The sequence below is a fragment of the Tenrec ecaudatus genome, chromosome 4, assembly GCF_050624435.1.
Source record: "Tenrec ecaudatus isolate mTenEca1 chromosome 4, mTenEca1.hap1, whole genome shotgun sequence".
Classification (NCBI taxonomy): Eukaryota; Metazoa; Chordata; class Mammalia; order Afrosoricida; family Tenrecidae; genus Tenrec; species Tenrec ecaudatus.
Window position 1 is genome coordinate 52,561,019 of NC_134533.1, and position 14,205 is coordinate 52,575,223.

General features: G+C 48.5%; 1 protein-coding gene across 1 annotated transcript; it reads left to right on the plus strand.

The window, feature by feature from the left end:
• The first annotated feature begins 12,143 nt into the window (after window positions 1-12,143).
• Window positions 12,144-14,205, plus strand: LOC142445817 (serum amyloid A-1 protein-like). Its single transcript, XM_075547704.1, has 2 exons — window positions 12,144-12,234; window positions 14,063-14,205. Exons 1-2 carry the CDS (start codon window positions 12,144-12,146, stop codon window positions 14,203-14,205), a joined length of 234 nt encoding a protein of 77 aa, XP_075403819.1.

Genomic DNA, 14,205 nt, shown 5'->3' on the forward strand with positions numbered 1-14,205 from the left:
TACATCAGTTGTGTAAATCTCATTTGTACATTCATTGCCCTAATCATTCTCAAAGCATTTATTTGGTCTCCACCCAAGTCCCTGGCATCAGCTCCTCATTTTTTCCCTCTCCCTCCCCCTCCCTCTCCCCTCCACCTCCCTCGTGAATCCTTGATAATTTATAAATTATTCTTTTGTCATATCTTGCACTGTGTGATGGCTCCCTTCACCCACTTTTCTGTTGTCCGTCCCCAGGGAGAAGGTTATATGTAGATCCTTGTAATTGGCTCACCCTTTCCAACCCACTCACCCTCCACCCTCCCAGTATCGCCACTCTCACCACGTCCTGAAGGGATCATCCATCCTGGATTCCCTGTGTTTCCAGTTCCTATCTCTACCAGTGTACATCCTCTGGTCTAGCTAGATGTGTAAGGTAGAATTGGGATCATGATAGTGGGGAAAGAGGAAGCATTTAGGTACTAGAGGAAAATTGTATGTTTCATCGTTACTACATTGCACCTGATTGGCTTGTCTCCTCCCGGAGACCTTTCTGTAAGGGGATGTCCAATTGCCTACAAATGGGCTTTGGGTCTCCACTCCGCATTCCTCCTCATTCACAATGATATGATTTTTGTTCTGATGATGGCTTATACCTGCTCCCTTCGATACCTCGTGATCACACAGGCTGGTGTGCTTCTTCCATGTGGGCTTTGTTGCTTCTGAGCTAGATGGCCGCTTGTTTACCTTCAAGCCTTTAAGACCCCAGATGCTATATCTTTTGATAGCCGGACACCATCAGCTTTCTTCTCCACATTTGCTTATGCACTCATTTGTCTTCAGCGATTGTATCAGGGAGGGGAGCACGCAATGATATGATTTTTTATTCTTTGATGCCTGATAACTGATCCCTTTGGCACCTCGTGATCACGCAGGCTGGTGTGCTTCTTCCATGTGGGCTTTGTGCTTCTGAGCTAGATGGTCACTTGACAACACTTCATTGTAACTATAAGTGGCAACAAATGTTCTAGCAGGGAATCCAGATGTTTACACAGGAACGGAATCAAGGGTCGTCATTGCCTCAGTCACCAAGGACAGCTGACTTTTGACAGATTTCTTAATTCCACCTGTTGTCAGAGGCCCCTTCCCTGCGGCCTTTGATTTTTGCTCCTCGAGTTTCTTTTGTTCTTCTTTCTGTTTCTGTTTGAAAACCTTATCTTCTCATCCATCTCCTTGTTCTGCTTCTTGGGTTGTTTCAAGGGCTACTTCTTGCCACCTTTGTGGCCCGCCATGGTGCCTGCCATCCATTCCCCAGCAAGCTTATAATATTAAAAACTCAATGTACAGCCCTACATTCAGAAAGAGTTGCTGATGAATCAATGATTACATTAGCCACTGTAACACCATCTTACTGACTGCTGAATGACCTGCCTCCTTCCCCCTCACATCTCAGAAAGTCCCACTAGTGATTGATTTTAGGATATACTGTCATGTTCTTGAGATCAAAACATCATAATTCGTATAGTTTCTTTTGATGTTATAACCAGGATATTACTATTTTTATTTCATTAACCAGGTTATACCCTGTAACGCTCACTAACTCTAAAGAATAGTAACATTAATTTTGCTTTCTGGTTCTGTCATGCTTGCATAAGTCATAGACAAATGATAAATGAGTTCTTTGCCTTTAAAGATGGATGGAGGGGGCGGGAAGGAGGCCAGCGGGGGGTGGGGGAGGAGGAAAGATGGATGGAAATATCCACTCGGGACTGCCATCAAAGAATTGCTTTTAGATTCTAGCAGTCCAGTTATAACTGAATAAAGACTCTTCTAAATTATCGACACATTCTAGTGGCTGTCCGTTATTTTAACCCACAACAGGATGACTTCTTCATCACAGATATCTTTTTACAACAACACAAATGGTGACTCTCTGTGTGGACTCTTCCAGTTGTAATACACAGGAACCAAACTGACTACATCTGTGGGAAGAGATGATAGGGAAACTCAATATTAGCAGCTAAACCCAGGCCAAGGGCTGACTATGGAATAGACCATCCATTGCTCATATGTAAGTTCAGCTTAAAGTTGAAAAAAATTAAAACAAGTCCACGAGAACCAAAATATAACCTTGAATCTATCACAACTGAATTTCCAGAACCTCTGAAGAACAGATTTGATGCATTGAACACAATGACAGAAGCCCTCATGGGAGAGCATTAAAACAGCCTACACGAAGAAAGCAAAAGGTCATTAAAAAGACAGGAAAAAAGATCAGGATGAATGTCAGAAGGGACAGAAACTTGCTCTTTAACATGGAGTAGCTAAGGCAAATGAAAGAAATAATGACGTCAAAGAGCTGAACAGAAAATCTGAAAGGGCCACTTGAGATGCCAAATACAAAATATTATAAAGACGATAAAATATTATAATGAAATGTGCAAGACCTAGAGTTAGAAAACCAAAAAGGAAGAAGACGCTCTCTGTATTTAAATTAAAAGAAGCGAGGGGTGCTGGTGGGGGATCAAGCCTCTAGTTGCAATGTTGAAAGATTCTATGAGAAAAATATTGTATAATATGGGATGGGTGAAAAGAAGATGGAAAGAATCTACAGAATCACTGTACTAAAAAGAATTAGTCAACATTCAACCATTTTAAGAGGCAGCATATGAGCAAGAACCAATGGTGCTGAAGGAAGTTCAAGCTGCACTGAAAGAATTAGCCACAAACAAGGCTCCAGGAATTGATGGATTACCAACTGCAATGTTTCAGCAAGCTGATGAAGGATTGGAAACATTCACTCATCTATGCCAGGAAATTTGGAAGACAGCTACTGACTGGAAGAGATCTATATTTGTACTCATTCCAAAGAAAGGTGGCCGAACCATTTGCTCAAATTGTAGAAGAATATCATATGCGAGTAAATCTGGCTGAAAATCATCTAACAATGGTTGTACCAGTGCACTAACTGGGAACTGCTAGTTTCGGGCCAGATTCAGAAGAGGGTGTGAAAGAGGGGATATCATTGCTGATGCCCGACGGGTCTTGGCTGAAAGCAGAGACTACTGGAAAGATGTTTACTTGTGTTTTATTTATTATGCTAAAGCACTTGACTGTGTGGACCATAACAAACTATGGAGAGCTTTGAAAATATGGGAATTCCACACCACTTCATTGTGCTCGTGTGGAATCTATATAGGGGTGAAAAGGCAGTTGTGTGATCAGAACAGATGCATCGTGTATGGTCTAAAATGAAGAAAGGGGTGTGTCGGGGTATCCTGAGAAAATCGTCAGAGAAACTGGCTTATATGAAGAAGAATGTGTGATCAGGTTTGGAGGAAGGCTTATGAAAATCCTGGGATATGCAGATGATACAATCTTGCTTCCTGAAAGAGAGGAGGGATGAAACCGGTTGGTGATGAATCTCAAGGATTGCAGCCTTCAGTATGCACGGCAACTCAATGTAAAGAAGACCCACATCTCCACGACTAGATCATTAGGGAACATGAGAGGATTCGGGGGAAAGATTGAAGTTGTCAAGGATTTCACCTTGTCTGGATCCACAACCAGCGCTTATGAAAATAGCAGTTGACACATCAAAGGATACTGGGTAAATCTGGTGCACAAGACTTCTTTAAAGTGATGCAAAGCAAGGATATTACGTTAAGGACGAAGGTGTACCTCACCCAAGCCATGGTGTTTTCTTTTCAGATGGGATACACTTCACATACATACAGTTTAGTCATTCAACTACATTAAGACAATATGTGTAACCATCACCACAATCAATTTTAGGACATTTTCTCCTGTACTCATTATCGTTAGCACCTCCACCTTGCTTCCTCCCCACCACTATGATGATCCCAGTTCTACCTTACAAAACTGGCTAAACAAGAGCATGTGCACTGGTACAGATAGGAACTGGAAACATGGGGAATCCAGGACAGATGATCCCTTACAGGACCAGTGATGAGAGTGGCGACACAGGGAGGGTGGAGGGAAGGTAGGGTAAAAGGAGAAAACAATGACAAGGATTGACATATAACCTTCTCCCTGGGAGACAGACCACAGAAGAGTGGGTGAAGGGGGACGTCGGAGAGTTTAAGATATAATAAAATAATAATTTATAAATTATCAAGGGTCATGAGGGAGGGGGAAGGAAGGAGGGAGGGGAAAAATGAGGAGCTGATACCAAGGGCTCCAGTAGAAAGCAAATGTTTTGAGACTGATGATGGCAACAAATGTACAAATGTGCTTGACACAATGTATGTAGGTATGGACTGTGATAAGAACTGTACAAGTCCCCAATAAGATGATTAAAAAAAAAGATTAATCCCTTCCTTCAACTTGTGTTCACACTGTCATCCATAGCATTCCGAAACCTGAGTGACGATAATTTAAACTTTGATCCCATTCCCTTTGTCAGAATGGATTTTGTTGTCCTTGGATCACACAGGCTGGTGTGCTTCCTCCATGTGGACTTAATTGATAACTCATTTAGATGGGTGCTGATTTGAAGATAAGCTTTTTAGACACCAAAGGCTGTTTTTTTTTTTTTCCCGGATAGCTGGGCACCATCTGGTTTCTTCACCACACTGAAATCATGGTCTTTTCAATGGTCTCATGTGCATGTGAAAGATGGGCATTAAATAAAGAAGCCCAAAGAAAATTCCATGTATTTTGAATTAAGGTGCTACTGATGAATACTGAAGGTACCGTGAGCTGCCCTGGTGGAGCACATTGGACTGCGACCCACAGGGGGAGCCGTTCAAACTCACCAGCGTCTCTGAGGGAGAGAGGTAGGGTCTTTTCCTCCCGTAAACAGCCACAGTGTCAGAGACCCACAGGAGCAGGTCTTCCCCGACCTATAGTTTTGCTATGAATTGGAATTGACTTGAGAGCAATGGGTTTGGGTTTTTGTTTACGGACTGCCAAAAGAGCAAACACATTTCTTTTGGAGGAGGTATCAGAAGTACCGCCCCCCACCCAAAAAAAAAAAAAAAACACAAGGAATTTTTTTTCCAAGCTATTAAAAATTTTTTAAATAAAACATCATATTGCCTTCAAATTATACCATTCCACTAAATAAATTGGTCATATCTGCTAATCCATTCTTGGAAAACTTTTCCAAACTCATCTGTTTGGATGGCTGACAGCACGTCCCTCATTTTTCTTTCACCTATTCGATTCCACAAAGGGCTGTCCATTCAGGTCCCTCTTCATTCGAGGAAACAAAAAGAAATTGTGCCCAGTGAGGTCAGGTGAGGAAGGTACAGGGGCAAGAGAGGCATGCCAAAAACTGGTATATTGAGATGACTGTGTTAGTAGGTACATTGTCATTGTCGCAAAACCATTCCCGCAGCAGCCACAAATCAGGCCTTTTTTGTCGCACACTATCAAGCAATTTTTTCAGATTCTCTATATAGAAAGCTTGATTAACAGTCTGACAAGGTGCAATGAACTCCAAAGGTACTATGAGCTGACATTTCATCCATTTGGGAAGTTTACAGATGTCCAGAACAAGGTTTGTCGTCATTGACATTACACCTGTCTTGAAATGAGAAAACCTCTCATACCTTTGAGTTTTCCCCATAGAACTGTCCCTGTAAGCTGTGTTCAACATCACAACAGTTTCTATGGCATTTTGCCTGAGCAGGAAATAAAATTTCACAGCTGCAGACTGCTCTCTTAAATCGGCCATTCCAAAAAACAAGTTAGCAAAACAGCTTTTACAATAAAATTTACTGTGACCAGAGACAACCTTTCCAGGTGATGCCACTGGGTGCACTAACTCACATAGAGTTGGTTGATGTTCACCTAGTGGGAAAAACTCATACTACAAAAACGCTGCCCTGCCCAGGGCAATTCTCCTTCCTTGGAGTTTTTGACGCCCCTCCTAGAGAGCCAGAATGCTACTTAAGGCAAGCAGGTAAGGCTTGGTCCCATGTGCTTCTGACACATTATCAGAAGAGACCAGTCCCTGGAGAAGTACATCAGGCTTGGTTAAGTAGTGGGCCAGTGAGAGAGGGCCTTCAACAGGATGGACCGACCCAATGGCTGCATGCATGGACGCAAACCTCGCTGCACAGCACTGGGCAGGGTTTCATTCTGTTGCATGTAAGGCGGCTACCTCACCTGGTCTCTCGACTAGGACTCCTTTGTAACCACCCAAGTCTAGAACAGGACTGAAGAGGGGATGCTTCTCTGCCCACTGATCGTGTGTGGTGGTGGCGAAGTTTAGTTTAGTTTTTGTTTTTCTGATGGTTAGCAGGCTGCAATCCCCTTGTTTCTGCTTAAAATATGTGAAACAACAAGAATCCTTCTGAGGCACCCTTTCAGGTGCTCCAGCATCCTGTGGTTGTTAAATGAGCCAGGGTACAGGAGGCTCTTGCCTGCTTCCCTTAACGCTCCTCTCCACCCCCACCCTCTGCGGCCTACAATGCTCCTCTCAGAATCCACACCTCAGCAGCCTGCAGGTGGGCAGGAAACTAGTGCTCCTGGGACACCAATTATAGCCTTGGCAAGACGGTCCCTTTCCCCAAACCTGTGCAGGTTTCCACATCTTTTCCCATTTAAGACTTAATAAGATCCTCTTTTGTAAAAAAATAAAGAGAATCTAGTGCGCTCTTCCTAGACACGTACCTCTAAGCTCTTGGTCAGTTAGGTGCAATCCCATTGCCTTTGTCTTGATTCCAACTCAAAATGACACCACAGGACAGAGTGGAACTGCCCCCCGGGCTTTCCAAGGCCTGGTTAGTGCGGTGATTAAGCTCCACAGCTAGCAGCAAGGGCGGCGGTGTTAGGCAGGTTTACTAGAGCAATAAATACAGTGACATTTATAGATGGGTAAGAAATAGCTTTATATCAAGAAGTAATCATGGATCAATAAGGAGTCCCAGCCCAGTCCAACTCAAGTCCCTAAGTCCATAAGTCCGATGTTAGTCCATAAGCCCCTCCTCAGACTCACACAGCCTCATGCAATGATGCCGAATCCACTCACAGGCCAGTGGGTGCAGAGTTTTGTGGATCCACTGGCGGTGGCCGACTCACAGGGCTCACGCAGGCCTCAGCTCGTCATAGCAGTGTGAAGGCAGAGAGGGTGGGGGGATAGCTTACTAGGACCCTCCTTATCAGAAGCCCATGCCCACAAGGAGGCATTGTCAGGCTGGCACCTGATTGACAGGCTAGACCCCACCCCGACACTTTATCAAGTTGCCATGAAATTATGTAAGTACCACAAGCTCTACAACAAGAGCACAACCAGAGATCTGCTCCCATAAGGTTGACAGCCAGGACCCACCTATCAGGCAGTTCTCTCTATCACGTGAGCTCGCTGGGAGTCACAATAGACTCACAGTCACACCACGTGGACCTCTGCAGACCCTGACTACCACTTCTTGATTCCACGAGTTGCCAGTGGTTTCAGGCACCGACCAGTCTTTCTCCAGACAGCCAAGCGTTTATCCACTGTCCACTAAGGCAAGTGCTTCCTGTGTCTGCGCTTGTACATCCCTCTGCATGAGAAAAAGAAGAGGCGCTCCATGCCAGGAAAGAGCGACAGTCTGGGAAACACACAGGGACAGTTCTACCCTGGCTGGTGGGGCCGCTGTGCCTCAGATTTGACACGACGCTGAGTTTGTTTGTTGACTTGTGTTCTACATTTCCCAATGGCCACCTGGCAAGCAGCATTCCCTACGTCTTCTCTAATCTGCCTGCATTCATCCTGGGATAAGTACACGCAATCCTCCAAATGAGCCCTCTAGCTCACGCCACCGCCTGTCCCTCTGGGGCACCGGTTTCATGGCTTGTCCTGGCACAGGTACAATGCGCGCGAGGCACCCTCTGTCACGGGGCATCGCCATGCCTTCCCAGGTGCAGGCCAACATCGAGTTCAAATGCTCAGTGGGATGGGCAAGATGAGGCACCCACTCACTCTCTTCACTTGCATATCCATCACCAAACATCGTGCCAACAGTTGGACCTGGAATACTTTCTTCTGCTTCTGCCATTTGGGTTTAGGCAGGTGGGGTCTTCAGTGGTGTGGCTCTCTCTCCCTGTGGCCTCCTCTGGAGACCCTACCCGAGATCATCCGGGCTCCCCAGTCTGTGGCAGGATCACAGGAATCTTGCTGTGACACCCATGTTCCAGAGGCAAATATGGAGGAGGGTAGTGTCCTGTCTTGGCACAACAGACTCCATTTTGAGTCCTGCACCTCCATCTTAGCTCTCAAGACTGACTCCTAACCGACCTCCCCTCCCCTACTCAACCCCAAATTCACGGAACCAGCTCATCCCAAAGCCAGAATGTTTTCTGAAGATATGGTCACTTCACCCGTCCCTGACATATAGATTAGATTAACGACCTTCTCCCTTCTGAAGCATCTTTGTGGACAGATTCTCCCTAGCTTTGATCCTCCCCAGCTGTGCCTGCCAGCAGTGGGCATAAAACGCCGCCAGGATTTTTCCTGGCCGGCTTCAATAGCTCAATACCCTGAGTTGCTGGACCCGCCCACAAGCGTCTCAATGAAGCCTGCTTCTAAAACTCCATTAATTGGGTCTTTGATTCTGTTTTTGCGTCCAAATAAGCCTTATATTTTGGCGCTGAAAACCCGGGATAAGCGTGCGGCTCCCCCCTCCTTTGGGGGTCCCCTGAGAGCCCCCCTATCTCCTTCTCTTGCACTTGGACTTGTTCAAAACCAGTCTACAGCTGCCCTGGTGAGTCTCTCTCTCCTGCACTCCCTCTCTCCCTCTCTCACATTCCCTCTCTGCATCTCCCTCTTACCCCCTCCAGACTTGGTTTTGGCTTTTGAGCTCAGCTGTAGTCTTCCAGCCGGAGACGTGGCAGCGCACTGGGAATTTTCCTTCCTTTGGCCCCAGGGACCTTGGGGAGTGATTGGTCTTGAGACATCTTGACAATTCCTCCCTCACTGTCCTTCACTGCCGTCCCATCTAGGACTCACTTGGGGACGCCTCGGTGCCTCCTACCTGGTCCTGCCCACCAGGAAACCGAAACCTTGTCTCTGCTCACTCCCTCTCCCTCTTTCCATGTGGCCTTTTGCCTAATGAGCTGGCATTCACTTTCTGACGGTCCCACCACTGACGAGACTGTTTGCAATAGGCCTTGTGGCAGCTGCCCTCTCAAAGTGGACTAACTCGCAGATGGTTAGCCTAGGGCAGTTTTACCTGTCTGTGTGTTTCCTATTCACACTTCTGCGGTGTCTGTAAGCTGAATCTCTATCTTCTCCTCCCTCTTACTCTCACTGTGGGGGCTGGACAGTTCAATTGACCCATTGACCCCACTGGGCTGTCTCTTAAATTTTTTTCTCCAGCCTGGGGTATACTCAGACCTCGCGAAAGAAAAAACTTGTTTTTCTCTCCCAAGTTGCCTGGCCCCAGTACCAGCTTAACAACCAGTCACATTGGCATCCGACTGGCACTTTTGATTTCAACGTTCTACAGGACCTGGACAATTTCTGCAGGAAGACTGGTATGAATTCTGAAGTCCCCTATGTACTGGCTTTTTGGGCCTTGTGTTCCCGCCCTGACCTCTGTAGCCATTGTTCCACCCGCCAAATACTGTTAACGCAATCCCCTAAGCAGAAGGAACCTGCCTCTTCCTCCAGGAGGAATGTTTTTATTACATCAATGAGTCAGGAATTGTGGAAACTAAAGTCCAGACCCTCAACAAGCTATACAGTGAGCTGCAAAACACCAGATTCAGAACAGACGGAACCTCTTCCTGGTGGAACTCTTCTCTGTACTCCTTCCTATCCCCCATACTAGGACCCATAATTTTAGTTATATTTTGCTCTTAATTGCTCCTTGCTCATCCAGCTCCTGCAAAGTCGACTCCAGGAAATCTCCCATATAGCAGTTCACCAGATGATGCTACATCAATACCAACCTCTCTACCCTGTGCCAGGCCAGAACTCCCAGTACTCTGCCTGTAAAAGCCCCTCCCTCTGCTCTTCGCCCACTACCTGCAGGAAGAAGATACAGAAATGGACTGAAGTCGTCCCTTTTCCCCTATAGGGTAGAGTCTGAAATGTCCGGCCTTGGCATAAAAGACTCCATTTTGAGTCCTGCACCTCCATCTTAGCTCTCAAGACTGACTCCTAACCGGCCTCTCATCCCCTGCTCAACCCCAAATTCACGGAGCCAGCTCATTCCAAAGCCAGAATGTTTTCTGAAGATATGGTCACTCCACCCGTCCCTGACATATAGATAAGATTAAGGACCTTTTCCCTTCTGAAGCACCTGTGTGCACAGATCCTCCCCAGCGCTGATCCTTCCCAGCTGTGCCTGCCAGCAGTGGGCATAAAACACCGCCAGGATTTTTTCCAGGCGTGGCTTCAGTAGCTCAATACCCTGAGTTGCTGAACCCACTTGCAAGTTTCTCAATAAAGCCTGCTTCTAAAACTCCATTAATTGGGTCTTTGATTCTGGTTTCACGTCCAAATAAACCTTATAGGTAGTGCAGCCTATGAAGATACAGGTACGCGGTTAGAATCCATCCAGTGGCACCAAGAAAAACAGGCAGACCATTGGGTTCCAACAAGGTGACAACCAAGAAAACCCAGTGGAGCAGCTGTCATCAGGAACGCGGGGATCGCCATGACTCAGAATTGACTGGACAGCCATGGGATTGGGACTGGGTTGTGGCTGTGCAGTCTGCATGCATAGAGCCCTGCCAGGTCCTCTCTCTGCTCTCACTTGCTCTAATGGATTCCCTTGGGGGCCCGCTCCCAGCAGAAGAGCGCCACAGAGCCTTTGCTGCTGGCTGAGAGGTGTGGCTGTGGACCAAGGTCATGTCCTTAATGTCTGTAGCTCCTGGCTGTGTTTAACTCTTCTCGTCTATAACCCCCTACACACAGAGATCCATGAATTCTGGACGGCCACTACCACGGATTCTGAACCCCAGCAGAACAGGAGAGTGAAGGGCAGCCAGTGCCCCGGGGAAAGGTTGGAGTCATAAGAGGATAGAAGCAGGATGGAGGGTGCAGGCCTGCCTGACCGCTGCCCTGTCACATCGGCCTTGGGGCGGGTGGGGGGAACCCTTGCTACCAATGGACCCAGAGGAGGTCGGGGTGGCCGGCACCCTCTGTGCTCCTTCACTCTACTGAATTCCCTGGGTGTCCTCTCCTCCCAGCAGAAGCTTCCACGGCAGGACAGTTCCAGGCCCGATTCTCAGGCCACGAGGGCTACTCCTCTGATTTCCTGTCAGTGGAAGAGTGAAGACGGTCTGTCTGAGTGTGCTTCCGTCCCTCGTAAGGGAGTCTCACAGAACCTTCGGGAAATTGGATGGTGCCAGGCCTGTAAGTTTTGAGGTCCAGGCATCAAGCCTGTGGGGTGCACCAATAGGAGGGGACCTTAAAACCAGTGCCTGGTGAGATCCCTCCTCGAACTCCACACTCTGCATGCCCTTCTCCTTCTGCCCGGACTCTCTCCTACCTCAGCGTCTCCAGCGCGAAGCTACTGACCGCTGACTCGTGGCTGCCAGCGCACAGGCAACCTGTCTTGATCCACAGATTGCACAACGTGGAAGAGTGCCCTGTGCAGGGGAAAGCCCAGGTGGGCAGTGTGTTTTCTGAGAAGGCTGAGAACTGGGAGGGGTTTCCCAGCCACCCTGTCTAGCTCCACCCAACTTCCCTCATGCACCCCCTGTCCAAGGAGGGAAGGCTCAGTATAAATTCCAGCTGCCTCTCTCCGGGCCACAGGACTAGCAGCTCTGCTCAACCTGAAATCAGGTAAGGGACGACCCAATGGGGATGGTTCAAAGCTTAATCTGTCTGTTGTCTTGGTCCCAAGAGATGACCATTTCATGCTATGGATGTTTCTTTGGTCTTCTATTTTCCCCAGGGGACAGCTGTGCTTTGGATAAGTTATAGGCTACCAGAGAGAGTGTCAATTTGGTCTTCACTCCCCTCCCCATCCCTGAGGCCACCTTGGCTTCATCCTGTACAGTCTGGAGTTCAGGGCTGAAGGGCCAGGACTGAGAGCCGAGTGGCCCTGAATGAGGGCCAGTGTGTGCCCTGGTTCGTCTATTCATCATTGGGCTGCTACTGGAGGAACTGGAAGCCAACAGCCAGGCTCTCTGGGACACACAGATGCCAGAGCGGGGTCATCAGTGCTGAACTCTCTCCTGCCCCTCCCCCTCATTGCAGCGCCATGAAGCTTCTCACAGGCCTCCTGGTCTGCTCTCTGGTCCTCGGAGTCAGCAGTAACGGCTGGCTCACCTTCATCCCCGATACCGCTCAAGGTAAGACAGCTGCAGGAGGAGCAGTGGGCACCTGCCTGCCTCCAGGACTCACCTGGAACCCCGAGAAGGGTGGGAGGCATCTCCTAGGCTGTGCTGCCCTCTGGGGAGAATGTTGGGGGGGGGGGCTCTTCTTACAGAGTGCAGTCCTAGGTTTCTCTCAGGGACTCGGGAAAGGGCTGCCATCATTCCTGCCTGGAAGGTACCCTACTTTGGGTTGGAAGCCACAAAGTGAGGCTGGAAATTGGTATGACTTTTCCCTCCACTCAAATCGCATGAACTGAAATGACAGCTATCCCTTACACTTTCCCTCTTCCTCCCTCTGTTTTTCTCCTCCTGCCCTGACTCACCCCTGCCTTTAGTTTCCTGCTTGGTTGATTGACAGCTGCTTCCTATGGACAATGACTCTCTTCTTGGTTTGCGCTGCTTCCAACCCTTTGCAGCCTTTTAACTGGTGGCCAGGGGGACCACCATACATCAGGTCTCCTGGATTACCTGAGAACTTGAATGTGGCTCAGGTGTTGGACTACTAACAGCAAAGTGGGGAGTGCAAATCCCCCAGATGCTCTGCGGGGTAAAACTGAGATCACGTGTTTCTCTGGACACATGCAGACTCAGAAACCGTACACAGGGTGGAGAGAGTCAGAATGGCTTTGATGGCAGTGGGTTTGAAAATCCGCTGGGTCACGTCTGAAGACTTTCCCTTAACTTGGGTAGTTGGTCACACTCTACCTGAACTTCAGAATCCCCTCGGGGGCAGGCATCTTTGCCATTTTAAAGGTCAGGAACCTGGGCCTTGGAGCAGCTGAGTGTGTTGTCCAGTACCTTTCCATTAATCCTTTGATGACAAAGAGAGAACTTGGACCACCTGTGCAGGATGCAGACGTTCTGCCCAGCGATGCCCAGGAATGCCTGTTGCTGAAGCACAGTACTTCTCAAGCTCAGCTTCCTCCTGCAGTCACCTGGAGAGCCTTAGAAAGACTCAAAGCACCACCCGAGAGGTGGCCCGCATCCAGGGCATCGATACCCACCACAGTGCCACCTAAGCGGAGCACCTGCTCATGCGCTGCCCAGAGGAACCCGCATCCTGACTCCCATCCTTGATGAGAGCCGTCAGGGTGATGACCACTCATGTCCTGAGCAGTCAGGGCCCAAGTCAGCCTGTGTCTGCAAGACTGCTAGTGTCTTCAGCAGCGGGACAAAGTGCCGTAGAGCTGCTCTGCGGCCCGTGTCCCATCCTGCTCCCAGCATCAGCAGCGCGCTCTGCTCTCACAGTCCCTGCACCTGATCTCGCGTGGCCTTGCTGGTGCAAGTGGCTTTCACTTGTCCCCTGGGACATTGAGCAAAGTCGCCACTCCTTTCCAGTGCTCAAAACTTATAGGGCACGTGCTACTGCCATCTACTGCATAGAGGCCAGAGTTGTCCCTGAACTTCCTAGCCTGCTCTAGACAGTCTTGCCCAGAATGTAGTGTAAGTTATCGTTGTGACTAATTGTGATCCGTGTGACAGTGCCCTCCACTCCTTTACTACGTCACAGGGAACCAGAATCCAGATGGACCACTGCACACTGCTCAGCCAACCAAACTCAATCGCGGGTGCCCGCCTTTCTGCTCCTGAGCACCTTTCCCTGCAGAAGCCAATCAGGGCTGCGTGGTGGTGGTGGTGGTGGGGGGGGGGGGCAGTTCTCAGAGCCTGGTGTGCCAGGAGGCGATGAGCCCAGGTTGAAATCTGAGTCTGGGGTAGAGATTTTTTTCCCTTGAGTCCTGTGTAAGGTGCTGTCACAATGTCTGTGTTCATATGCTGTCTCTCTTGCCATTCTCCGTTCCTCCAGGGACTTGGGACATGTGGAGAGCCTACCGGGACATGAGAGAAGCCAATTACATTGGTGCAGAAAAATACTTCCACACTCGAGGGAACTACGATGCCACACAAAGGGGACCTGGGGGAGCCTGGGCTGCAAAAGTGATCAGGTAA

What these genes read in the sequence shown, in the direction of transcription:
- LOC142445817 (XM_075547704.1), top strand. Translation starts at nt 12,144, where the DNA reads ATGAAGCTTCTCACAGGCCTCCTGGTCTGCTCTCTGGTCCTCGGAGTC. An exon ending in CATCCCCGATACCGCTCAAG is followed by an intron (nt 12,235 to 14,062) that starts GTAAGACAGCTG and finishes CCGTTCCTCCAG; the next exon opens with GGACTTGGGACATGTGGAGA.